The 24,801-nt window shown below is 43.3% G+C and overlaps 1 protein-coding gene across 2 annotated transcripts in view; it reads left to right on the top strand.

The window, feature by feature from the left end:
• Positions 1 to 10,077, top strand: part of apaf1 (apoptotic peptidase activating factor 1) — a 30,224-nt gene extending 20,147 nt beyond the window's left edge. For both annotated transcript variants that reach the window (XM_076030084.1, XM_076030083.1), the window contains one exon: positions 9,536 to 10,077. In XM_076030084.1, coding sequence (XP_075886199.1) covers positions 9,536 to 9,682 — 147 coding nt within the window. In that variant the 3' untranslated portion in view covers positions 9,683 to 10,077. The remainder of the gene's footprint in view (positions 1 to 9,535) is intronic.
• Positions 10,078 to 24,801: the final 14,724 nt, after the last annotated feature.

The raw sequence follows: 24,801 nt of genomic DNA, 5'->3' as shown, positions 1-24,801 counted from the left end.
TCTCTCTCTCTCTCTCGGGAGACGTCTGATGGATGAAGAAGCTGCCCGTGACAAAGAGTCCTTTTGCCGCTGCGGTTCAGGGCTGAGCGAAAAGGATGGAGTGGATAAAGCGGTCACCTCCTCAAAGGATGGATGGGCTTTCGAGCGTTCAGGATTCTTGCATAATGAGATTGACCGAGCCATCAGTAAATGTGTCTCCAGTTGTTTTTTTCCACGCCCCAGCCCTCGAACGGCTAAGGCCTGTGTGATTTCTCTCAGGGACACACATCAGTCAGCCCGAGCAGCGCTCATTAGGCCTCTCCGAGCCGAGAGTCACGGTGACCCCATCGGCCTCGGTCTGAGGTCTTTTCAAGCCTCACAAGACATCCGCACTGTGACTTGTTACATATGCATTGATTTTTGTTCAAATGACAATCAAATTGGTTGCCGCCAAGCCCGCAGAGTCGGCTTAAAATACACTGTTGCATCAGAAATAAGAGACCTCTGGCGATTTAAAATACGCTAATAGAGAAGCAAAAGTAAGCTTGTTTTGGTGCGGACACCCTTAAACCTCAAAGATGCGTCAGGTTCTGTGTTTCCATTACAGTTGTTTGCAAAATAAAATCGATTTTTCTGAAATTTCGACAAAGTACAATTGCGATTTGCAGGTGTTTCCACTGAATGGTGTGAAGCGCACTTTGGCGATATACCTCTATATGGATACGTCTGAAAAAGCACCTCATGAGAGCGTCAAAACCTTTGAGCCATATTTGAGAGGTTTTTCCAAGTTCAGGTGTTTCCATGACCAATTTTCTATTGCCATATTTAGATTTTGCGCAATTCTAGGAGTAATGGAAATGCGGCTAGATTCACATTTAATGCTTGCTCTGTATGTCAAATTCACATTCCAGATGTTTCCTAACAATGCTATATGTCTCCAGCGTTCAGTGAACAAAGTCTACCTGCAAATCATTCCTCAGGTGTCTGTTCTCACCACTAGGAGCCAAGTTTTAAAATTCTTAACACCTCGCCGATTTCCGCTCGCTACACAGCCACATCTCTCACTCTTTGTGTGGAAAACTGATTGCAGCTCAGAGAATTGTCTCTGGCAACTGTCAGGAACTGTGCCCAGTCGCATTTTGACTAAATTACAACTCAGCTATGCAAACTGCAGCTTTGGGCAATAGCTTAGTTTGCCGCAATATTGTAAGTAAGCTTGGAGGAAAAAATAAATAAGTTTGTGATTTGCATTAGAAATAGCCAAATGACGCTTTTGACACATTCCCGATGCAGAAAATGGCGCAGTTGTCCCTTTTATTTTTAAACACGAGATGACTCTTCAATGATTCATTAATAGATCCTTGAGCTTTCAGTTCTCAAAGCAACAAGAAAGATTTTTCTTGTTTCTCCCTCTGCGCAGTGCAACATTTTTGCTGCCGCTTTGTGCAAGAGTGATGTGATGAAAAAAGCCCTGAGTGACGCCTCTCATCAGGCTCATTAAACTTTCATTTCTCACAGCCAGCAGCGCCATTACATACATCAATCCCTGCGCATTTCTGCGGCAACAGACAGAAATGCACGTTCTCTCAGCCGCTCTGCGCCGTTGCGTGTCGGTTTACTGGCGAGTCGCCACCCTTGACTTTAGCTTTGATTGCCCCCTCACATTTGATTCTGAGGTGGAAATAGCCGTGCCGCGCCGCTGAGAGGCCTTGAATGCGAATGAGGCCCCGCAGCAGCGCGGCCGTGTCGGTTGAGGCGCCGTTCAAGCGCTTTGATTTCATTCAGCGCCTTTTTTCGCTCGCCGCCGTGCTGTTTGAGAAGTAGGCTTCCCGCAGCGCTGCTCCAGCGTGGCGGCAGACCTGCCTCTAAAAATACCTCCACCCGCTCCTCAGATGTGAAACTGCTCCCAACAAAGCCGCTTTTTCAGCCTTCTTTTCTCAAAATTCCACATTCTGAGAGATTTGTGGTGTCACGGTGCTCGTGCGCTGATCACAGCGGCGGGAAAAATGTTTGTAAATACGCGATCAATAAGTCTTCTTTTTGCCGTCTTTGGGCGTGTGCACGAGACAAAGCGGGCAAGTGAGCAACTTTGAAAGAGTCAAACTTGGGAGTGAACGCGTCTTGGTTTTTTTCCTCTCGCTTCTGCTGGTTGTCGGGCTGCGGGTGTAAACACGGCCGGGTGAATTATTCATCGCTCCCGCATTCTGAGGCAGTCGTTTCCCCGGCGTCACTCATTTAGCCGGGGTTAATTGTTTCTATGGTTGGAGAAGGCGGACCTTTTGTGTGGGCGAATCGTCCCGAGACGAGACTGGCAGATCAGCGGTTAGTGTGCTGGGGGCTGCCGATGCTATGCCGATGTAGGAAATGCACTCAAATTTAGGTGTTATTATAGATTTTATGATTCTCACATTTGTAAGTACTCTGGTTCTGGAAGACTCTAGAAGACTCTCTCATGAGGTGGTTTTATCGATATAGAGGTATATTGCAAAAGTGTCACTTTATTCGCATTCACATGTCAGCGGATGTGACGTCCAGTGAAAATGTTGCATTATGTTGGGACGGAGGAGGAGACGGAATATTTTTTACAAGTAAAAAGAGAAAATATCACAACCATTCTTGACAGCAAACAAACAAACAAACAAACAAAAGCAAACCTAATTCTTGTAAAAATCTTTTTAGAGAATTACAGCTTATGTGCTTCACACCATCCAATTTTGTCAACATTTTTGAAATATCGCTTTTATTTTGCGAAAAACTGTCATGGGAACGCAGCTACTGAGTGGGAACAGACTCGCAAATCCCAGTTTTCCCGCTAAGCTGAGCCAGTCCGGCTCCCCCGCTCCCCTCCGGCCCCTCCTTTTCGACCTCTTTGTTTTCGACTCCTCTTTATTCTCTTCTACTCTTTTCGTGGATCGTCGTTCCCTCTGCTCCTGCTCTCTCCTCTTCCTCTTCCTATGTGCTTCCTCACTCTTGCACATTCCTCCTGGTCTTATCTCGACCGGAAATGGAGCCACAGGTAACAAATGACCTGCTGAGAGAAGCGGGGGGGGGGGAGAAATTACTGGAGGATGTATGTCTGAGGAAAAAGGGGAGTGGAGGATTGTCTAAGCATCAATATTTTAGTGGGCAGGACCACGGATGAATTATTCAGCCGTGGTCTGCTCTCACACGTTTTCTCTCCATCACTGAAGTGAAGGTGGCCTTACAAAAATCGCCTGAATCAACTCCAGCTGGTTTCCCCTCTCCCTGTTATTGTTTTTCATTTCATCCTCCTCCCTTCTGCCTCCATCAGTTGGGATGCTCCCCGCTGGCCGCCGAGTCTTTGTAGTTTCCTACAAAGCGTCAAAACTTCACTTATTCCCTCCTGGATTAGAGTTTTTGAGTCTATTTACGCAAGACAGAGATGAATTACTTTTCCCTTCACAATTTTAAGAGGAGGCATACCAGAGCCTCACCACAGCCCTGGCAGGAACACACACACCCACACACTCACACACACGCCCACACACACCCACACGCGTACAGGTATTTGTGTTGTGTAAGCACCGCTGACGTTCTCCCTCAGGTGTCCTGAATAGGCAGACCTATTTAGCTCCTGGAGTCGGCGGGTTTGGCCCGGCACTGAGGGGCCTGTCAGAGCAGATTTGGCGCTCGTACGCTCTTGGTTAAAGTGAATCAGGGTTACTCACATTCCTGGCTTCCCCACATGTTTTTTTTTTTTTTTTTAATATCCCCAGAGTGCGTGTGAGCGTGGAAGTGAGAGGGAGGCTTATCTGAACACGCAGAATGGTGTGGCGGTGAAGATAAGGCGCCATTTTTCTGTCGGGGGGCTTTTTGTTAACTCTGTCATCAGGTGATGTGTGCCGGCGCTCCTCTCTCTCTCCCTCTCTCCCTCTCTCTCTCTCGCCCTCGCTCCCTCTCTCTCTCCCTCTCGCCCTCACTCCCTCTCTCTCTCCCTCTCTCCCTCTCTACTTCTCATTTTGGCTTATTAGTCTCGCAACAGTTTTTTCTTTTCTTGACCAGTAAAATGACCACTTTGTCGGCTGATTCGCCCACATCATTATTTTACGACTGTAGCTACTTTTAGGTGTCTCTGACGTGATACGTTACACAAAAACAGACAAAGATGGATGATTTGAGTTCGATAAAGCCACAAAATTTAAACATTTGTTGTCACTAATATAAAGTAGAGATGAGCCGATACCACTTTTTTTACACGGGTACTTCCATTTCAGTACTCGCTGACACCGATACTGAGTACCTAATAAGGCCAATTACACATGCTTTGATTTTTTATTTTACTTTTCCACAGATGTTATGTTAGATGAACAACATTTCTCGCCATATTTTTCTAGAACATGGGTGACTGTCACAATTTCTACTACAGTACACAAATTTAACAAAACTGGTATCAGTGTCATGGTATCGGCACGTATTTCACAATACCGATAGCCAATTCTGATATCGGTGCACCCCCAATATAAAGGCCCAGAACTTGCTTGCTTTCTTACGATTAGATGCGAGTAAACCTTATGAACTGAGCCATTAACTTTATGTCATGGACTGATGAAATCTGTATCCAATTGACAATCAAATCCCTCCTCAGCTTGTGTATATCATAGAGGACTTTAGCCAAACGCAAACTTTATAGTTCCCACCAACACTTAAAAAGACGGTTTGCTTTGTAGCTGCTAGTGGATGCCATGTACATGTGGCACAGTGATAAACCGTTTATTCCTGGTCGTTATTTGGAGGGCAGGTGTACAAGAAGGAGTACAAAACCGCTGCCCTGCCGATGTGAAGCGGCAATACCTCTCTGTCTAGGTTTTAGCAGAGACGCAGGAAAATGGAGTGACAGGAGGGTGAATTGCTGTGATTTCATTCCCTGCATCTGCATGCATAAGGAGAAATCTCTCTCTGATGTCAGCGTCTTTTGTATTATATGAATATATTTATAATGCTGCCGCCTGGGAGAATTCTATACGCCCAGGATGCTCTGTAGGATGCAGGAAACAAGCTGTTGCACGTGGGATGAGTGACAGGATGGAGGATGAGGTTTGTGTTTTATGGTAATAAAATAGTACTTGACTTTCTACGTCTTTGCCCAACGACACAGTCATTGTCTCTGCCTGATACGTCCCCCGATGCGATCCGTCGCGCAACCGTCGGGCGGTTTGTCGCTATTTTGGTGTTTTCTATTGTCCCTTTTATGTTGTTTTCATCTGCCGGCTTTGTGTTATATTTAGAGGTCCCCCGTTGGTTGCTTTCAACTTTCATTTTTCCTCATCTTTTTTACTTCTTTATTTATTTACTGTGGCACCTTAAACTTGCAAGCATTCTTAAAGCAAAATTTCAACGTTATGTCATCTAAAAAAAGAATAATCAAGATTTCACCTTAATTTTTTTCTGCTGAGTTTCTGCTGTATTTATGCCCTCAGAAACAACTAATTTTTGGCCAAAAATAATAATAATGATAATGATAAAAAAAAAAATCATCTGGTACTGGTCCATCAGGAAGGCATGCGTAATGAAAAGAATGTCCTTTCCTTTGGTTTCTCTTCACATTAGTATTCGCTCAGCAGCATCCTGTTGTCATAAGTCAGTGGTGTTCATTTCAGCGGCTGCAGCGTCAAAGGGAGGCGAGGACCTGGACGCTGGATGTCGTTTGTAATACTTCTGGCCTCCATAAAGATAAGGGGGTGGAAAAAAATTGTCATACAAATACTCACAAAAAAAAAAACACCTCCGCAGAGCAGGAAATGGTGGTTCTTGTCCTCAGCGGAGAGACGTGCACACAAACTGTTCGGTCATTTAGTGTCTTGGCGCACCACTAACTCGCTCATAAATCAGCGGCCCCACCACAGTGGCGACTGTATCAGCACATCAGCCATCTGCTTGGAGGATGCCGCCTCCCACCGTCACACAACAATGCGTCACTCCCTCCAGAGACGAGAGGCCTTTATGGAAGGAGACTCATCTTCCCTGCGCGGCTGTGACTCCAATGTGCGCTTTTCTGTCGGCGGCGTCTTAAATCACACCCTCGGCCTCCAGAACCTTTCTGTCTCTACCTTTTCTGCACTGTGAGAATTCATCTCATATCAATCTCTTGCTTGTACAAATACAAAAAAAAAACAAAAACGTGCATATAATCCAGTCCGGTCTCTTTGTCCCTGGCTTTTAAATAAATCGCTGTGGTGGTGGTTTTTAAGGCCCCGTCCGTGTTGAAAATCTCTCCATTCTGACATCATCCTCACACTTTTGAGTCCCCACGTCTCCTTCAGCTGAGCCAGCGACCGTCTTTTAAAACATTCATTTCACGCCAGCTCTCTTCCTCCCATGTCTCGCGTGTCTGCGCTAATCCTTTTTTTATAAGCAGTCGGAGCAGCGCGCTCTTGTTGTTGTTTCCCCCCCCCCCCCATTCCTTCGCAGCCTTTCGTCATTCATCTGTCGCTCGTGTTTGTCGTGGAGATTGTTGTGCTTTTTCACATTCTCTGCACCTTTGTGTCAGTCTGTGTGTGAGTTGTGTGTGTGTGCGTGTGTTTGCGTATGATAATAATAGTGCTGGTGCTTGAGACTCATTTCTGTCAGCCGAACGTCGTCTCTTTATCAATTCCAACGCGATAGCATTTTAACCAAGAGCCCCCCCCCCCATCTGAGATGAGATCTCCTGTACCCTCTTCAACCCTTTCAACCCAGCAGCCCGCCACCACCACTACCTCCGTATTGAATTCGCCTCCGTCTTATCTGTCTTACTCCTATCCCTGCGCACATCTCTCCCACTGATGCTCCGTGGCCATCAACTCCTCTGCGCCAGCGCTTTTGTAATCGTTTGTCTTTGCAAGGCCAACGAAAGCGGCCGTGGAGGTGAATTGAGGTGTTTAAAAATAGGCTGATATTATGCCGCCGGTATCACTCGGTAACCTTGAAAAGTTCTGCACACACAAGAACGCTTTTTCATCGGCTTTTGTAGTATCAGTGCAGAGAATCGTCTCTGTTTCGTTGTGACCTTGAAGCATTTTCAGGACCCATGCTTTACAAAATGTACCCCTTTACCAGTGTTTTCCAGTGTCTCTGTTTTTTAGCTGTTGTCTCTGCCCCCGCTGTATATGTTGTTGTTTTTTTTTATCCCTTTCCAAAACGCGTGGAAGGTCCAACAAAGTACGGAAGAGAATTAGGGCCACAAGAAGAGAAAAAATATATATTACATTTTTTTTTTTGTTAGTCGACATTTTGTGATTAATGTCAAAATTTTGAGATTAAAGTCAATGTAAATACAGCTTGTTGATACTCTGCGCACAACCCTTGTGGAGTACTTCCATTTTCACTTTTTTTTTTTTCCGTTTCCTGTTTGCTTCAACTTTATTCAAGAAATTTCAACTTAAAACTCAAAATTGGAAACTTAAAAAAAAATCTCCTTCCTGTCTTATTTTTTTTTACTTCTTCTGGCCCTAATCCTCTTTTGTAACAAAGTTTAGTGAATTTTTTTTTAAACAAACAAAATAAAATAAATAAAATCTGTGGTTTTGCAGGAGGCTGTAAACACATGGCTAACTATGTTTTTAATGATAAAGAATGATACTATCATGCATTGCTGCTTTAAAAAACAAATAAAAGTAAATGTAAAGTGAGACCTTAAGCATCAGCTGCTCTGGGTTAAATTATTCTGTGAGAGTGTCTTGTCTCATAATTTCTCTACAAATATTATAAAAGTTTCAGTTGGGCAACAATGTGACGCATGTGTTTGAATCACTAACTGCGTGTCAGCTTGCACATCCAGACAAACAATATGTTCGTACCATCGCTGTAAACATAAATTATCGCTGTGCAGCTGTTTTGCATCTGTTTCTCACACCGTGTGAGTCAAAGGCCTCGTGCAGATGGGGAAGACAATTTTTCAGTGGATTCTGCTAAATAACGCAAGAAACAGTGATTAATCGTTTGGCGCTTGTGACGCTGTTGCGCACATATGCTTGTGTTCATGAACCAGAAATAAACATCAGACTAAATTGTTTTGAGCAGATGTTCATGTCCAGAGATGCAAAAAAAAAAAAAAGGAAAACACACGCTGGGTTTAAGTTAACGTCTCAATTTGTGCCAATCATTTAATATGTAATTTCAGTTCTTCCACTGATTTCCAACTCCTACAAACTGGTGCAGAATCTGTAATTAATTGATGTATTAAACTGGAACAGGGCGTCTACATTGTTTTTGTGGCACATTATTTATTCTAGGTCAGTTTTGGTGTCCTTGAAAACAAATGTCCTAAAAATCTGTTGTATACTGTATAATTATAACCTCAATTTCAAAAGAAAAGTATTGTTTGGTAAATAATTCATTTGAAACCATCTTGGGAAGTGTTCTCAAGGCTGTGTAGCTGTATCCTTGCTTTTTTTTTTATGAGTCTTTTGGGGATTTCCCACTCAAACCCATTCATTTGGGCACCTTTTCATCCTGCCGGAATATTCCAACCAGGTGTTTTTTTTTCCAACTTTCCCAGAATTAATTTTCCCCTTCATATAATGTTATCGTCCTTCCAAACAGGATAATGCATGTAAAAAAAGGAGGGTGACAAGGATGCCAGTTAACCAGCTGAATAAGTTTGTGTATGTGTGCGTGTGTCTCTCCCTCCGTGTGTGTGGTATAATATAAAATATAACGACTTCTGTGAAGGAAGTACAACCTCAGCAGTCAACCCCCCTCGAGCAACATAAATAAATGGCTGCTGTGCTATATCGTAAATATACCGACTGTGTGTGTGTGTGTGTGTGTGTGTGTGTGTGTGTGTGTGTGTGTGTGCTAGGATTGCTCTGTAAGCTGGACATCTGCTGCCGCCACCTCCTCTGTCTGTACACCCGTCTGTGGAGAGGCTGAGGAGTTGGCCTGCTTTTCCACACACACACACACACACACACACACACACACACACACACACACACACACACACACACACACACACACACAGAACGAACGCTTCTTTACAGCAAATTAAACCAACCACTAGAGTCTCGACCTATTGATTCAATACATGTTGTTTTGTATTCAGGTCTATGAGTTACATACGTGAGGTACGTTCTGATGTAACCTTAGTGAGTTGTCATAGTTGAGTCTTCACACACACACACACACACACACACACACACACACACACACACACGCTTGTAAATGATTGCACTGATGTTCCTTTGATGATTCATCCCATTGAGATGGAGCTTGAATGTAAAATGTCAACTTTAAACCGAGATTAAACGGAATCATTCAGCAAAAGCTGCGTGCGTGCGTGTGATGGAGAGAGCCTGGGGGTATGGGTTTGAGAGTTGGCAGAGAAAAATAGAGCTATAAAATGAGATTGAAATGAGTCTGAAAGTCACTGATTCTTGGACGTGGCTGCGTTCCCACTAAATCTCACTAAACAGTGTTTTCCCTCTCATAATCAGTCCTCTAGATGTTTTCCTCTTCACTTCCTGTTTGTCCCCTTCCACAAGACTCGGCTGGAGCGATGTCTGTGTCAAAGGATTGTGACCTTTTTCTGATGTTCATCTTCCTGTCTGTTACTCAGTGGTGGGACGTGGAGACAGGCGAGGCCCTGCAGACCTTCTATCCAACGGGAAGCGCCTTGAAGAGGATCCACGTCTCCTCCGACTTCACCACCTTCGTCACCATCGATAGCATCGGTATCCTCTACATCCTGCGTCGGGTGGCGTGATGTCTCATGACGTCTGTGTCTTGAAACCTGTAGACTTGACACACATGCCAGCAGTCACTCTATTCAAAGATTTACACCGTGAGTGCTCCAAAAATGAGAAGCCTCCCCATTTACATCATGGCGGACCACTTTCTTATCACTGGGCTCCTTTTATATATCGGCTTCATTTGCTGCAGCCCGTGTTAAAATGACTTTTGGGAGTAACATTGGGAGTACGCTGGTCGTAACAAATGCATTAATGTGTCACTCAGCTGCATTACTCTTGCAGAATTGCATTATCTACATAAGCACAGTTTACATTTCCACTGCACTTCCTCTCCAACAAGTGGGGATCAAAGCACTACGGCCATTCAGGCGTAGGCACTTAAGAGCACAAGTTGTGCGAGGAGGAGGAGGAGGAGGAAAGAAGAAAATAAATGGGTTTTTTTTTCCCCTACGAATAAAAGTAGCGTGTGTGACGACCGAGCATTTTGAATCATCAATACCAAATGAGCCAACAGGTAAAGGAGATTCTGTCCTTGTATAGGTATAAATGTGAATGATGAGCACTTGTTCCTATGTGTTTGCATGCACTGTGAGAGCCTTTGCATTCTGCTGTGTCATTGATATAAGGTAACTGTGCACCTGAGTTGCTTTTGTCTGGGCAGTCTATGCTGTAACGTATTTCGTAAGTTTTGAATATTGCACATTTTTACCTTTGTTAAGCCTTAAATGGACACTGCAGCCTTAATATAAACGTAAATTATTTCGGCTAATGGATGGCTTTAATGGTTTCTCTTTTGGTGTATGTTTAGTGCATATGTTTTTTTTTTTCCTTCCTGCAATCCACCAGCATGTAGATGGAGCGTTTGGAAAAATCTGCAACCAGCATTAAAAATGTATAGCCAGATTAAGTTTTAAGGATTATGTATTTGACATTGAATCTTGATTTTTTTTTTTTTTCCTTCTAAGCCTCTGGCTCTATTTGTACTGATAAACTTTGATAAAAGGTAAATTGCAAATCAAGACCCTTTTTTTTCTCTACCAAAACAGGTCTTGATTTGCAATTCATATTTATAATTCATAATCAAAATTACCTTTTGCTGAAGCTAAAAAAAAAGACACCCATCAGCGTGTCAGTGTTCATCAGTGGTATAACTTCCTAAAAATGTAAAAACTTCTTCAGAAAAATGTCTACTGTTTTTTTAGAACTAATTTTCCTGCAACATTTAACTGCATACTGGTGGGAGACTGAGCCATTTTCTTTTTCAAGAACCTTAAAAGCAGGAAGGACAATCTTTTTAAACAGACACTAGAGATAATTACAGACAAAAGGTAGGGTGCATTTGAACAGTTCCGTTTTAAAGCTGTTGCTGTTCTTTCATATTTGTGCTTATAGTAACTGGTGCTTTAAAGTTTAAAACAACAACAGATCCAAGTTTCTTAAAGTGAGAAGTGTCTGCACAGGATGTTTTTTGATGATGACTACTGTTATATGACTTTTTGCAGTCTGGGTGCAATTTAGAATTAAACTACTCAGTAAAAAAAAAAAAAGTGTTTCTTTTGTGATTTGTTTAAAATGTTTTGGAAGAAATAGGTCAGGAGCTTTATTTTGACAAAATAGACTAAACCTAGAGGAAACGGTTCACAAAAGTAAGTAACTCGAAGCAGAAGTTCAACGTTGTCGTCTATCCACACCATCTTTTTGCGTGCGTTCTTTGCCGTCGTCGCCGTGCTGTTAGCGAGCTGCTACTTCTGTAAATCCACTGCGCTCCAGGTCTTCTTCTACTTCCGCCTTCAGGGACAACTTTCCAGCGTTTCCGTGTGCATGCGGAGATTTCTGGAGACGGCTTTGTGTAATCTCTTTTTTCCCCAAATGCTTTTCTTTTCTTAACACGCTCGTTTTTTGTTTTTTTGTTTTTTTTATTAATGTCCTCTTTGTAAGCCACTGGAGAGGCACACAGGAGCTGCGTGTGACTCCAGACCCGCGGATTACCAACCCCTGCCCTAAATTAAAGTGCGCCATCATCAGGGAACACCTGAGCTTCGCCATGACCTTTCCAAACATGGGTTACTTCCGGAATTATTATTATTTCTTCTTCTTCTTCTTCTTCTTCTTCTTCTTCTTCTTCATTTAATTAATTTTTAGGTTTGTTAGTTTGTCTTAAACTTTGCCATTAATCTGGTGATTAATCACACTGCGCAGCTGCAACTACGTAGTTCAAGAGGCTGCACAGGTGGAACTGATTTAACCCAATTAGTCAGGTTATTGGTACGTGTGCGGCGTTAATTATGTGTTGAGTGATATAAACTTTTAATATCTATCTATCTATCTATCCTGCACTGTTGTTGTTTTTTTATACAAAAAAAACATTTTGCAAATGTTTATCTTCATTATTCACGTTGTTTTTTTTTCCTTCCCCCACATCACTTCTGCATCTTTCTCAGCCCCTCCCCACACCTCTCCCTGTCAGTCAGTGATGTTTTGTGGCTGATTGATTGATTGATTGATTGATTGTCACTTTGGGCTGTGGAAATCGGTGATGGGATTGTTCTTAAAGTGCTGGACAGGCAGGGAGTTGGCAGGGAAATCAATAAGTTGTTGCAGCGCAAAGATCACTTCAAAGAAAATTGTAGAAAGTGACCTAAACTCTGCATCATAAAACACACATGGACTGGTTGTGGTGACTGTATTAGTTTAGTTTAGGTTTTTTTTTGCATTCAAACCCCTTGTTTGTTGCTATTGAACAGTGATGGGCTCCACCACACATCGAGAGGCTTTGTTAATCCAGCCAGAACGTGGCGCCCACACCCACACATCCTCTCCCAGTGAACTTGAAACCATTTGTCTTTAGACATTTGCTGGTCGCAGTTGGAAACCACCCCAGCGTGGTGCAAGACTGGCAGCGGCCCCACGACGCACCAGTGCAATGCTGCCAGCTGTCATTTAGACCTTGCTGCCGTCTATTTATACACCATCATTGAGTGGATGATGAAGAGATGCCCTGTTTATATGCCCACCCCAACCCCTCACCCCCCGCTGCACAAGGCTGTTTATCTGGCAAGCTGTTCTCAGTGATGTCAGGCTGTTTTAAGTCTTGTCTGGCTGTTTTAAGTCTTGGAATGTCATTTCAGCAGAAGGAAGGGAAGAATTGTGCCGGCTCCAGGGTGTTGTCTCTCTGTTGTCTTGTTGGATTGGATGCTCAGCACGTGGCTTGTTCATTTAAGAAATGTTGTCCATTATGTTTTAGAACTTAGGAAGTTATTTGCATAACAGTTACTTTGAGTAAGTACACAAATAAAAAAAAAAAAAAATCCAAGCGTCTTGAATTGTGAGGTAAATGCACTAATGCTTTATATCTCACCAGCTTCTCACGATGAGCTGCAAATTACTTTACGTAAGTGGAATTAAAGTCAAAGTAATAAATCTACTGCTTTACTATCATCACTGAACAGGCAGGACCAATTATGGGCCCCCTGACATCACTTTCAATTAATACAATAAACTGTATTGATTAGAACTAAATTAAAGTATTGATTCTTTACCACCCAACCGTGTTTCCCAGTGCATTTGTGGTGAGCGTAACACCGATGATGTTACTCTTCCAAGATGGGATTTTTTTTTTTTTCCAAGCGTGGTGTGAGATTTGCGCTAACCTCATTACTTCTCCTGCTTAATTAATCTCTGTCTGCCGCTGAGGTAATTACAGTTGTGTGGCTGTCTGAGTGTCTCTGCAGCGATGACACCGGCTTTCCCTTCTGGGTCGCATCTGCGTGGAGGCTTTTCTCACCATGGTGATGTGTCATACTGAGCCACAAACTCACTGGGGCACACGCTGTCATTCAGAGGGGGTTGTGGCTTTGTCCGTTGTTAAAAAAAAACAGCTGTTAAATATTTCAGGAGTTGATGCTCTTCAGTTGCGCACTTGAGCACCTGCCATCTCTGAAGTGTTTGAACGGTCTGAAATCCTGCATCTGCCCTTTTTTGTCGAGGCTTTTTTGAGCGCAGAGTTCACAGGTTTTCTGGCCTAATTAGCCTGATTTAGCAGCGCTGTCTGTTTGGGAAGGTGGCCTTGTGTAAAGTCTGATGTCTAAAACCTTTCCGCCTCAGTAAAGTGGTCTGCAGTCACACGTGGTCTCCCAGGAGGCTCACAAAGGTTCACTTTCAAAAGAACCAAGCACCCCCCCCCCACCCCCCAGCATTGCGCCTGCTGTCTACCACTTTCATTTTGTTTTTATTCTATCTTCTCTGCCACTTTCCTCTCATTAAAATTTTACCATGCGCACACCACCACCATCCCGCTCCTTTCTTTTTCTAGCCTTGTGCCCGTGTGATAAGCAATTGTGCGCGCAGATTTGTTTTCCGGGTCAGTGAAGCCACACCGACTCAAGTGGAGTGAACATATCTGGAGAAGAGTGGAACTTATATCTGTAGCTGCGTTCCCACAGTTTTTCCGCAAAAATAAAAGCGATATTTCTACGACAAAGTACAGTTGCGACTTGCAGGTGTTTCCATTGTACGGTGTGAAGCGCATATGCCGTAATTCTTGTAAAGTCTCGTCCCGTGAGACCCCACTTTGAGGAGAATGGAGGTACAAAACATGTTGCGCTAAATCTCCATTTTGATGTTGTTTGCTGTCAAGAAGGGTTGCGAAGAAAGTGTTTCCATGACACTTCTGAACGTCTGAAAAACCACCTCATGAGAGCGCTAAATCCTTTTAGCCATATTAGAGAGGTTTTTCGAAGTTTAGGCGTTCATTCGCAGTTTTTAACTGCGATATTTAAGTTTCCAGGGGTCATGGAAACGCAGCTCGTGAGACTTAAAGCAATTGAACAGGAAAATTTAAGTAGCCGATCAACTGTGTTGATGTCACTGTCGACTGAGCGCAAGTAACAGTCAAAGCAATGTCGTTGAAGTTGTCTCACGATCTAGAGAGTTCATCTTGGGGGCTTTCTAACTTAGCCAGAGTCGTTTTTAGGTAAAAAAAAAAAAAAAAAAAAGATTTTAAATTCAAATTTAGACATGTTGTTCATGACCTTTTTTGAGATATCACCTTTTTTTTTTTCATTGCGCCTTTACAGATCTTATGTCTGCAGCCATGTTGAGAGTCGCTTTGTTTGCAGAATCGGTATTTCTTCTGTGCAGTTACTTTCAGGAATGTTAAACATTTTGAACAGTTTGTGAGATGTTGAGAATTGCTGCATGACAGTCATGTTAACCAATGTGAGGTATGTCCACGTGACTGCCGCTTACTAACACACTATATAGTCTCTCAAAGTACATTGTCCTGAATAAATGCCAAATATTTGTTAGAAGCTCGTGAATTTCACATTGTAGTCTAGCTCCTTGTCTGTCCGGTCCATAACAACATCAGTGTTTATCCATCCAGGAAAATATGGTGTCGACGGACCCAGTGATTTAGCCGACGACAGCAGCTAGCGTAATGATGGCGCGCTCCCATATGTCTTTTTGCCCTGTCGCCCGCTGATCTCTGACACCACCTGAGTTGTGGGTGGCCACATTAGCATTCCCCAGCGTCCTTTGACCCTGTTTTGCTGTTGCACACAGGCCTCATGTGGATGTGTCGGCGTATTGCTGTGTGTTTCTTTCTCCTGACCTTGGCCGGCCATTAGTTCCTGTTCCTGTCAGCTGTTGGCTCAGCTACACTCAACCTTTATTGCTCTCCCTCACCGAGCCACAGGGCCGCGGGCCAGACCTCATTCAGTGCTGGGCGGCTTCCCGTTTCTCGCAGCCCCGACTCGCCCATCTGCCCAGATGGTTTGCGCTGATATAAGGGGAAACAAAGCCTCGGCTGCATCTCACTGACCAGGCCAGAGAAGTGTTCAAAAAACCTTGACTCAGTCGCTGCTCTGTGATCTTGTTGGGATATCGGATGGAAATGGAACGGAGCCCAGAAACAGCAGATGCTGTAGTCACCTGTGCCTCACCTCTTCCAGTAGCTCACCCAGTCACACCAGACTGGCTCACCACAGGAGGAGGAAGGCGGGTGGGGGAGCTCTTCTTGATCTGTCCGGATGGAAAGCATCAATGAAAGAGTTTGCAGGCCATCACAGAGACCTTTATTATTTAAAAAAAAAAGAGAAAAAAGTGCCATGGAGATGTTAATTCATAACATTTTGACTCGTTCATGAGGCACACTTGTTTAATAAGCACATTTTCTTTGAACCTTAATGTGCCCACTGGGAACTTAAAAACTGGGTGCAGTTGAACACAGTTATTAATTATATTTAAAAATTCCCATATTATTCATGTGATCACTTCTGCTGTACACAGTTACAACCCTGGGTCAAAGGGAGGCAACACAAGTCACACACAAACAAGCTGAAGTTTAAGGAGATTTTTTGCAGTTTTATCTATTTTTTGTATAATATAATATATGAATATATATAGTATATAAAATAACCACTGACTGAGCAAAAAAACAACAAAAAAACAACAACCCTAAAATTCTAAAGTAAACTAAGGCAGACTGCAGGTGAATCTGATTCAAATCAGATTGCTAGGGTTAGGCTGACTGTCCACACTTTTTTAAGCAAGTGACAAAATGGGATCTGGCTCTGTTCAGATTTATACTTTCCATCGTGGACAACATTATGTGATGAATGAACCCAAAAACTCTGAGCATGTTTACCCCTTTGTTTTGATAAATCGTGCATTGATTTAGACACTTTCATATTTTCACAGCCTCACTTACTTTTTTCATGGATTATGGAGCCACATTTTACGTCTGAGTAAATTTAATTTTTCACATATTATTGCCAAATATGTATTGGCCACAGCTCCAAGATAGTGGGAAACCTACTTTTATGTTCATATCTTTTTTGCGGATTGTGTTTCAAAAAATTTGAGCAGTCAGCACTTTTATGTTTGCTTTACATCTCTGCAATTAGAAAGCACTTCTGAGGAAAATACACTTTCTGTGAGAAAACAGAGGTGGTACCTTGTATTAGGTCTTTTTTAGGCAGTGGTTCTTGTGTCCTTGTGGCCATGACGCAGTCACTAAACAGAAGCACCTTTAAAAGCTGTCCCGCTTGACATCTCATTTGTCTGTGTGGTGGAGCTGCCGCCTCTTAAATCGCACAATCTCTGCCTTTCGGTTAAGATGTGCTTGAGATTTATGAGGCTGGAATCATCCGAACCATTGCAGCGGCAACAGTTCTGATGCTGAGGCTGGTTGCTGCTCTCAACAGATAAACGCCTCACTCACTCACTCAGTCACTCACAAACCCCTATCTCAGACTGCACTTTATGGCTTAATGCAGTTTCTTACCCGTGAACAAGATTTGTGATAGGAGAGAATCTGCAGGCCACCAAAAGTTAAGCATCTTTTTTTTTTTTTTGTGAAAAGCCTCTTAAAGCAGAGTGGACTCACAGTCAGTTTAATCCAACCCAGAATTATGGCTCGGATATCGGATTATAAGGTTCCAAGATGCTACTCCCAATGTTTTATGGCATATGTCCAAGGAGAGCTGAATAGAAAATGCACTTCAAATAAATGCCAAGTTTTAGCACTGTGTAGCTGTTACATAAAGAGCTTTTATAAGATGGACAAAAACTTCACGTGAAGAAAAATGAGTTACACCCAAAAAACATCACTTGTAAAATGAAAAACCAGATACTCTGGTAAACAAGTTAACAGATCCTCGTGCCAAAATAGGCCACAGTCCAAGAGTTATTTTTTCAGTCTTTTTACAGATTTTGCACCATTTAGTATTAAACATTGCTTGTCCCAAAGAGTTATTGCCGCTGCAGTTGAAGTGAAATGAAGGCGGACAGATCTGGAGCAGAGTGACTGGAGCAGCCGTGGCTCTGTTCAGCCTCAGGAAGCCCGTCTGCTCAGTCCCTCGCAGCTTTTTTCTTTTTGTCTGCTTATGAGTTTGTTCGACAACATTTGTTCACTCATTTGTGGTGCTGCTGCATTGTGCACACCGTAGCTGAAGCGAGTGGTGGGGCCAACTCATTGCAAACTCTTTGAATGCAGGTCAGCCAAGAGAACCATAATTCTCAAGTAAAATGCATTCTAAAGGCCTGAGTTATTGGCCTGTAACAAATACTTTCCGTCCTGGACAGCAACAGTATATGAGCAACCAACCCAAAAATAAAAAAAGTAAATCATTCATTCATTCATTCATCTTCTATACCCGCTTATTCCTATTCAGGGTCACGGGGGTCTGCTGGAGCCTATCCCAGCTGTCTGAGGGCGAAGGCAGGGTGACACCCTGGACAAGTCGCCAGTTCATCGCAGGGCCAAAAAGTAAATCCCTTCATTAAATTTTGTGTCATGTTTTGACCTATTTTTTGGTGGATTCCAGAATTCTCACCAATAGTATCGGCCTACAGTCTGTAACACGACCTTCTGAATGATGCCGGATTGCAAACTGCTCTTTTTTTAAATTCATTTTTGATAAGGTGATTGATTGGTATCTTTTATATTTACATATATACACGACATACACGACACTTAAAGGGAAGCCATTTTTTTTTACAATCAACTGTAACTTCATTTAAGCATTGTGTGCAAATATTGATGAGGAAACACAGTTGTATCCCACCCTGGAATAAATTGAGACTGTGATGCTAATTTGCAGCTGTGTCTCCTTATGCGTCTTAATTTGGCTTACCGCCGCTAATTAGGCGAATTGGTGAATAATTAATTAAATAAACAAATACGACGGCCTTTATCACAGCTTAATTGTGAGAGTGAAATGAAAATGGAGTTTAGTTTAATTGCTTTGTGTTTTTGCAGCCATCTTCAGTGGGCTTGGCATCGTGGCAACGCCTGAAGTTGACACAAGCGTGTATTTTTATTTTTTAAGCGCGCGCTTAATTCAGTGCTGAGATGCGACGTAAGCAGCTTTGAGCGACCGTCTGGCTCCTCTGTCGGCCGGCGGCGGGGACGTGACTCACTGAGCTCCGAGCACACAGCGCCACCTTGACTCCAGGTGTTTTTGGATGCAGCAGATGTCAGTTGGCTCAGATGTTTTGGACAGGGGAGCACCGGCGAGTGCCTGTCTGCTCTTATCGGAGTCACGCCAGTTGTCGTCTCGGTGTCCCTCAGGGTGGATTATAGCGTGCGGCTCTGGCGCTCTGCAGCATCGCCCACCCTGCGATAAATGTTTCTGCTTTGCTTTTCACTCGCACAAAATGTTGTCATTGTTATGTAAAATACTTGCTCAGAGCCTTTTGTCGCTGCGCCGTCAGATCTCATTCTGCTGTGCCACTTAACCTCCGTGCTTATCCTCGCTGGCCTATTTGTGCGCAGAAAGAAACGCAGATTTTATATTTGATGCCGCCGCCGCCGCCGCCGCCGCCGCCGCCGCGCAAATGTGCAAATTTGCCGAGAGCAAACTCAACGTGTTCCTCCGGCTGTGTTCCAACTGTGCTTTGACCAGTTTCTCCTTGGTTTGAACAAAGGCCAGGAGCGCCGCTTGTTACGTAACCTTCCTGTCTAGTTATGTAGCTGCACCCACAGCTCCAGTTTGCTGCGGAGGTTGTTGGGTCCATGTCAAGGTCCATTCTTTGGCTGCATGATGCGGCAAAAAAAGTTTCTTTTCTCTAATGTGCCCACTGGTAACTTTCTCAACTGGATGCAGTTGAACACTGATATTTTAATGTTTATTTTCAAGGTCTCATATTATTCCCATGTTCACTTCTGCTGTGTACTGTTACAATACTGTCTCTGAGCATTCTGAGCATGTTCACCCCTTTGTTCCATTCACTTTTGTAGTGGATTCACCTACTTTTTGTGGATTCTGGAACCACATTCAATGTCTGACTGAACTCATTTTTTGGACAAATTATTATGCGTTGAATAGTGTGAACCCCACTCAGCCCCTGAGCTTCTCATTATTTCCATGTTCACTTCTATGATGAACTAACCCAAAAATTCTAAGCTAGTTTTCCTGGATTCTGGAATAACATTTTAGGTCTGAGTAAACTATTTTGTGACATATTGTGTGGCAAATATGCATGAGCTACAGCTCCTAGAAAGTGGAAATCCCACTTTTTTTATGCTGACATCTTCAACCTGGATTGCGTTTTGATAAAAGAAACTTCAACAGTCAGCATTTGAGTTTTACATGACGGCATTTAAGAAAGCATCCAGTGGCAAATGTAATAATTCAACGTTACTGCGTTTTGGGAGTGTGTGTGTGTGTGTGTGTGTGTGTGTGGGGGGGGGGGGGTGGGTAAAGCAACGTTTTCCTTATGAGAAAGCCGAGGTGGAAACCCTGGAAGGGTGTTTCTGTTGGAGAACAGTGCTGGACTGTTTGGTCAAGTGTGTCTTTGTTCCCCGCAGAGATAAAGTCTGCTGCTGTGAGTGAGCGCCTGTGAATAAAAGACACCTCCTCCCCAAAACACTTGGCCAACTCTCTTCAACGTGTTCAACTTTATCAGGTGGCACATCGCGAGCCAAACTCTCCAGGCAGTGTGTGTGTGTGCGTGTGTGTGTTTGCTTCCCTTTTGTTGGACTCACTTGCAGCAGGCCTTTGATTCCTCTATCACTCTCCTCTCAGCTCACTGAACTATCTGAGTGCTCGTGATAGGCGATGACATGTTTTTCAAATTCGATACGATATTGCGATGTCGATATCAATACACTTTCTGGTTTGTCTTTTTTTTTTTCAATAAATAAAAAGTTAAAAATCACAAGACACACGTTGCCGTTAATATATTTATTACAGAAATTGCTGCTGTCGCTCCCGTGCGACACTGCGGCACTGTTTTTTTTACCACCAGACGAAGAGAAGAACCAAACAACGCTGCGTTTCTTTTTCTTCACTGACGAGTCCGACTCTGCGGACTTGACTGCCGAGCGTGCGCACTGTCGCAAGTAAAGTCGCCTCGGCTGTGGGAAAAAATATATGTATCAACACTTTTCTTAATACCATCGATATGCTCATCGCTACTGAGTACGTGATGTTAACGTGGCTGGAGCTGCTGCAGCCACATCCGCCAGTTGCAAAGAAACTATTTCGTGTCCAGACGAGCGTTTGCCAAAAATGCAGCCAATTATTGCTGTGAAAAATAGTCTCCACTCCCACTGCACAACCTCATTTCTTGGTCCACCTAGTTGAGGAATAGAAACACGTGCTCTGGTGCGCTTGCGAGCTACACACACAGAGGAATCTGGACCCTCCTTGCTGAGAAGGCGCCAGACTTGTTATTATTATTATTATTGCTTTGGATTGTCACACGTGCAGTTTTAAATGGTTTTCTTCTCATTTATCTGGTAGCTGCAGCAGGCGGCAAACACCATCTGGAAGCGTGGCCCTCACCCACAGGCTGACACAGATGGTGAAACAAAGCATGGAGTCTTCCCGTCTTCCTGTCCTGATGTTGTTTTCAGGGTTTTGTTTTGTTTTGTCCTTTTGTACATTTTATTCTGCCGCAGCTAAAACAAGCCGCAGTGTTGCTCGGCGTGCTTGCCCCTCTCGTCGTTATTCTCTCCAGATTGCCCCCCTTACACCCGCCCCCCACCCCCGCTTTGTCCAGCACCTCCAACGTTGCCAACATCGAGTGGCTCGAGTTTTCTGGGAAAGCTAAATGCAGCAGCCACCGCAGCGCTCGCCTCTCCAGGTTTAATCTCACAGAAAATAATGTCTTGAATTTCCTCCCACTCTCATCCCACAGTGGTCCACTCTTTGCAAATTGTACCTTCTTTTTTTTTTTTTTTTTTTCCCTTTTTCATTTCTAACAGAATGTGGCCGGTTTGGCAGCGAGTCTTCTGCAAAAGAACATACCAGATTCCGAGCTGTCTCCTCCAAATTGAGACAGTTTTATTATTCAGTTGGTTCTTATTGTCGTGACAAGTGCTGATTCGTGGTAGCTTAGCAGACACTAATACTTTTGCTTATACTTAATGCATACTATATTTACATGTTGTGGAGTTTACTGATTGAGCAAAAAAAAAAAACACCACCACCCAAATTCAAATAATATAGTAAACTAAAAGCGAAGGTTTCAGCCACAGCAGGTCATTGTGACCCGGACCTGCAGCACAATTGAGAGAAGGAGATTCAGGTGTGTCTGTGGCTCCTAGCGCCACACCTGGAGGTGATCACAGCTAATCAGAGCAGCCAAGAAAACCTGAATTCTGAATTTCTGAATTCTCAACCAAAATACAAGCCTAAATTCTTGGCCTGTAACATCTACTTTCCATCCTGGACAGCAACATTATGTCATCAACTAATCCGAGAATTCTGAGCACTTATGTTTCACATTTCAACAGTTTCACCTTTTCGCAGCCTCACTGCTTTTTTTTTTTTGTAGTGTTTTGACGACATGGAACCACATTTTGTGTCCGACTGCATTCAGTTAGAAATATTACTGTGTGTCAAATAAGCTACAGCTCCCTAATAGTGGAAATCCCACTTTTATGTTCACGTCTTGTGATTGGATTGCATATGAAATAACCACTGATTGAGGATAACTTGTCAGGAATGTGATGAGAATTTATGCATAAGCCATATTTTTGGAAGAGTTTCTTTTGCTGTATGCCAAGCCCATGTTTTATAAATCCTTGACAGGTGAAAACAGATGAGGCTTTGAAATTCTTCAAAGTAAATGTAAGCTTCTCTCAAGCATTTTTGTCATAAAAAATAGAAAATAGCCATGTAAGAACTGAGAGTAGGACCAAAACAAACAAAAAAAAGACATTTAACTCATTTGGACAGAAGCTTAACTTATCTACACTATATAAGAGTGAGAGAGAAGAGAGAGATAAGAGTGACTGCGATGTAAGCAGATTTCTGTGATTTGACAGAGGCAGCCCTTGTTTACCTGTGACGCGTGGCCTCTCGGCGCTGCACGTTCAAAGTGGCGACAGCAGCCAACGCTGTTTGGTTTTGTCTTTGCTGGCTGCCACTTCTCTCACTGGAATCCAGGCAGGCCTGCGTGGCGAAACAGCTTCCCAAATAGTGGCAGCCTCTTTGTGTTTGTCATTAAATCCCTCGTCGACTTTGGGAGGGGGTTTGGAGGGGGGGGGGGAAAAACAAGTATACGCTGGATATCAGAGATGACACGCCAAGTGAGATTTTGAGGTTGGTACCTTCAGGGGAACAACGTGGGAAGCTAAAAAACAGACAGGAAGTGAGTCGCCTTGTCACCATCTATCTGTCGGGAGACGCAGAGAAACGCGTGCGGCACTTGCTTCAACCGCTGACGTGCACGTCGAGGGAAATCAGGTGACACGTCGGCATGTTTGCGAATGTCCCCTCGGAAAGTAACGGTGGGTTTGTGCGCTGCTTGTTTTCATGGTCGCGCGGATGTTTGCGTCCCCCCGGCGTCTCATGTTATGCCGAGGCTTATATGTGAGGGAATGGTGTCGCCATGGAAACCTGGCAACGCTGCAGCATTTTCTGTTGCTACAGCAGTTAGACGGTGTCAGCCAGGTTGTCTGGAGGCCAGCGGAGGTGCTTGCTTGAGCTGATGGCACCCCCCCCCCCACCATCCCTCTAACACACAGGGAGAAATGTGTCACAAAAATTCACACCAAGCACTTTTTTTTTTTTTTTTTGCCGTTGCCTGTTTTTCAAAGTGAGCTGCCGAGCTTGAAGTCATCGCTACTGTTTGATTCGTGACACCCGGCTGTGGCTCCAAACAGGTTATTTGTTCAGATGATTCTTTGCCAGCCTTAATACATCAGTCGCTGCGTTTCCATGGCAGTTTTTTGCAGGATAAAAGCGATATTTCTAAAAATTTCAACAAAGTACAATTGCGATTTACAGGTGTTTCCGTTGAATGGTGCGAAGCGCACAAGCTGTAATTCTCGTAACATCTCATAGCGCGAGATTTTATGAGAATTACGTTTGCTTTTCTTTGCTGTTGTTTGTTTGCAGTCAAGAGTGGTTGTCACATTTTTCTCTTTGATTGCTTAAAAATCCTTCCAAACATTAGGCGCCATTTTCACTTGGAAGTGAACTGGTCACGTGACCCCGTACGTCACGTCCGCTGACGTGTAAATGCGAAATAAGTGTTTCCATGACACTTTTGCGATAAACCTCTGTATCGGTACGTCTGAAAAACCTCCTCATGAGAGCGTCAAAACCTTTTAGCCATATTTGAGAGCTTTTCCAAAGTTTAGGTGTTTCCATGAGCAGTTTTTTTATTGCGATATTTAGGTTTTGCGCAATTCTGTGAGATATGGAAACACAGCTGTAGGCAGATTATAACTAACAACTATCATGTGATTTAACTGAACACATCAGTAGGAATGCCTGCACGTTGGGGACAGTGGAGCAAGATAGCACACACACACACACACACACACACACACACACACACACACACACACACACACTGCACTTCTACCTTCTGGGCGATCGATGGATATTTTCCACAGTTGCTGGACTCTTTGCCTTTTCCTGTCACGCCCTGTGGCTCGGCTCGGCTCGGCTCGGCTCAGGTTGAAAAGGGCTGAAATCTACCCATGCAGAGTCAAATATTTGCAGAATAGGCAACATCCATGTGGATAAAACTGTGCGCTATTGTGGATTCTGAATTTGAGCTGCAGAGTGTGAATAACCGTTCTGTTTTTCTGTCTCTGTTTCAAGGTGCTGTGTGACAGTGTTTAGCTGTGGGGGGGGGGGGGGGGGGGGAATTATTGATCGTCACCACCAGGACGTGACAGAAAAGGTAAGTACGTTTTATACTGGTTGGCTTCATTCGTGTGGTGTACATGACGTTTTGCAGGATCCACTTTTAAATTATTTATTATGTAATTATTGATGGATAAAAAAAAATAACAGGAGTTTTTTTTTTTTTAACCTGAGCAATAGAATCTTTACAGGGAAGATGAGAAACAATTTAGCAGCATCTTTCGCGGCAGTGTGGTGCAATAAGCAAGCAATAAATACAGACTTATAAAAGGAAAATTATTATTTACAACTATACATTATACTATATATTAAAAGTAATAAACTGTATATACAAACTAAGCATATAGAAAATGGTATATGGTAAGATTTGTGGTTAATTTAAGAGTTTAACATCCTAACCTCAAATTTACACACTTGAATATTGAATAAGAAACAACATAACGTAGTTGTAACATTCAGCCTAAAACACTTGCAGTCAAAATCATTTGTACAATAAATGTTTAGGGGGAAAAACAAGGAAA

This window comes from Nelusetta ayraudi, unplaced genomic scaffold (assembly GCF_046127955.1).
Source record: "Nelusetta ayraudi isolate G7.1 ecotype Tasmania unplaced genomic scaffold, CSIRO-AGI_Nayr_v1 ptg000027l, whole genome shotgun sequence".
NCBI classification, from domain to species: Eukaryota; Metazoa; Chordata; class Actinopteri; order Tetraodontiformes; family Monacanthidae; genus Nelusetta; species Nelusetta ayraudi.
The sequence above is the reverse complement of the archived record's forward strand: the minus strand, read 5'-3'. Positions and strand labels throughout refer to the sequence as shown.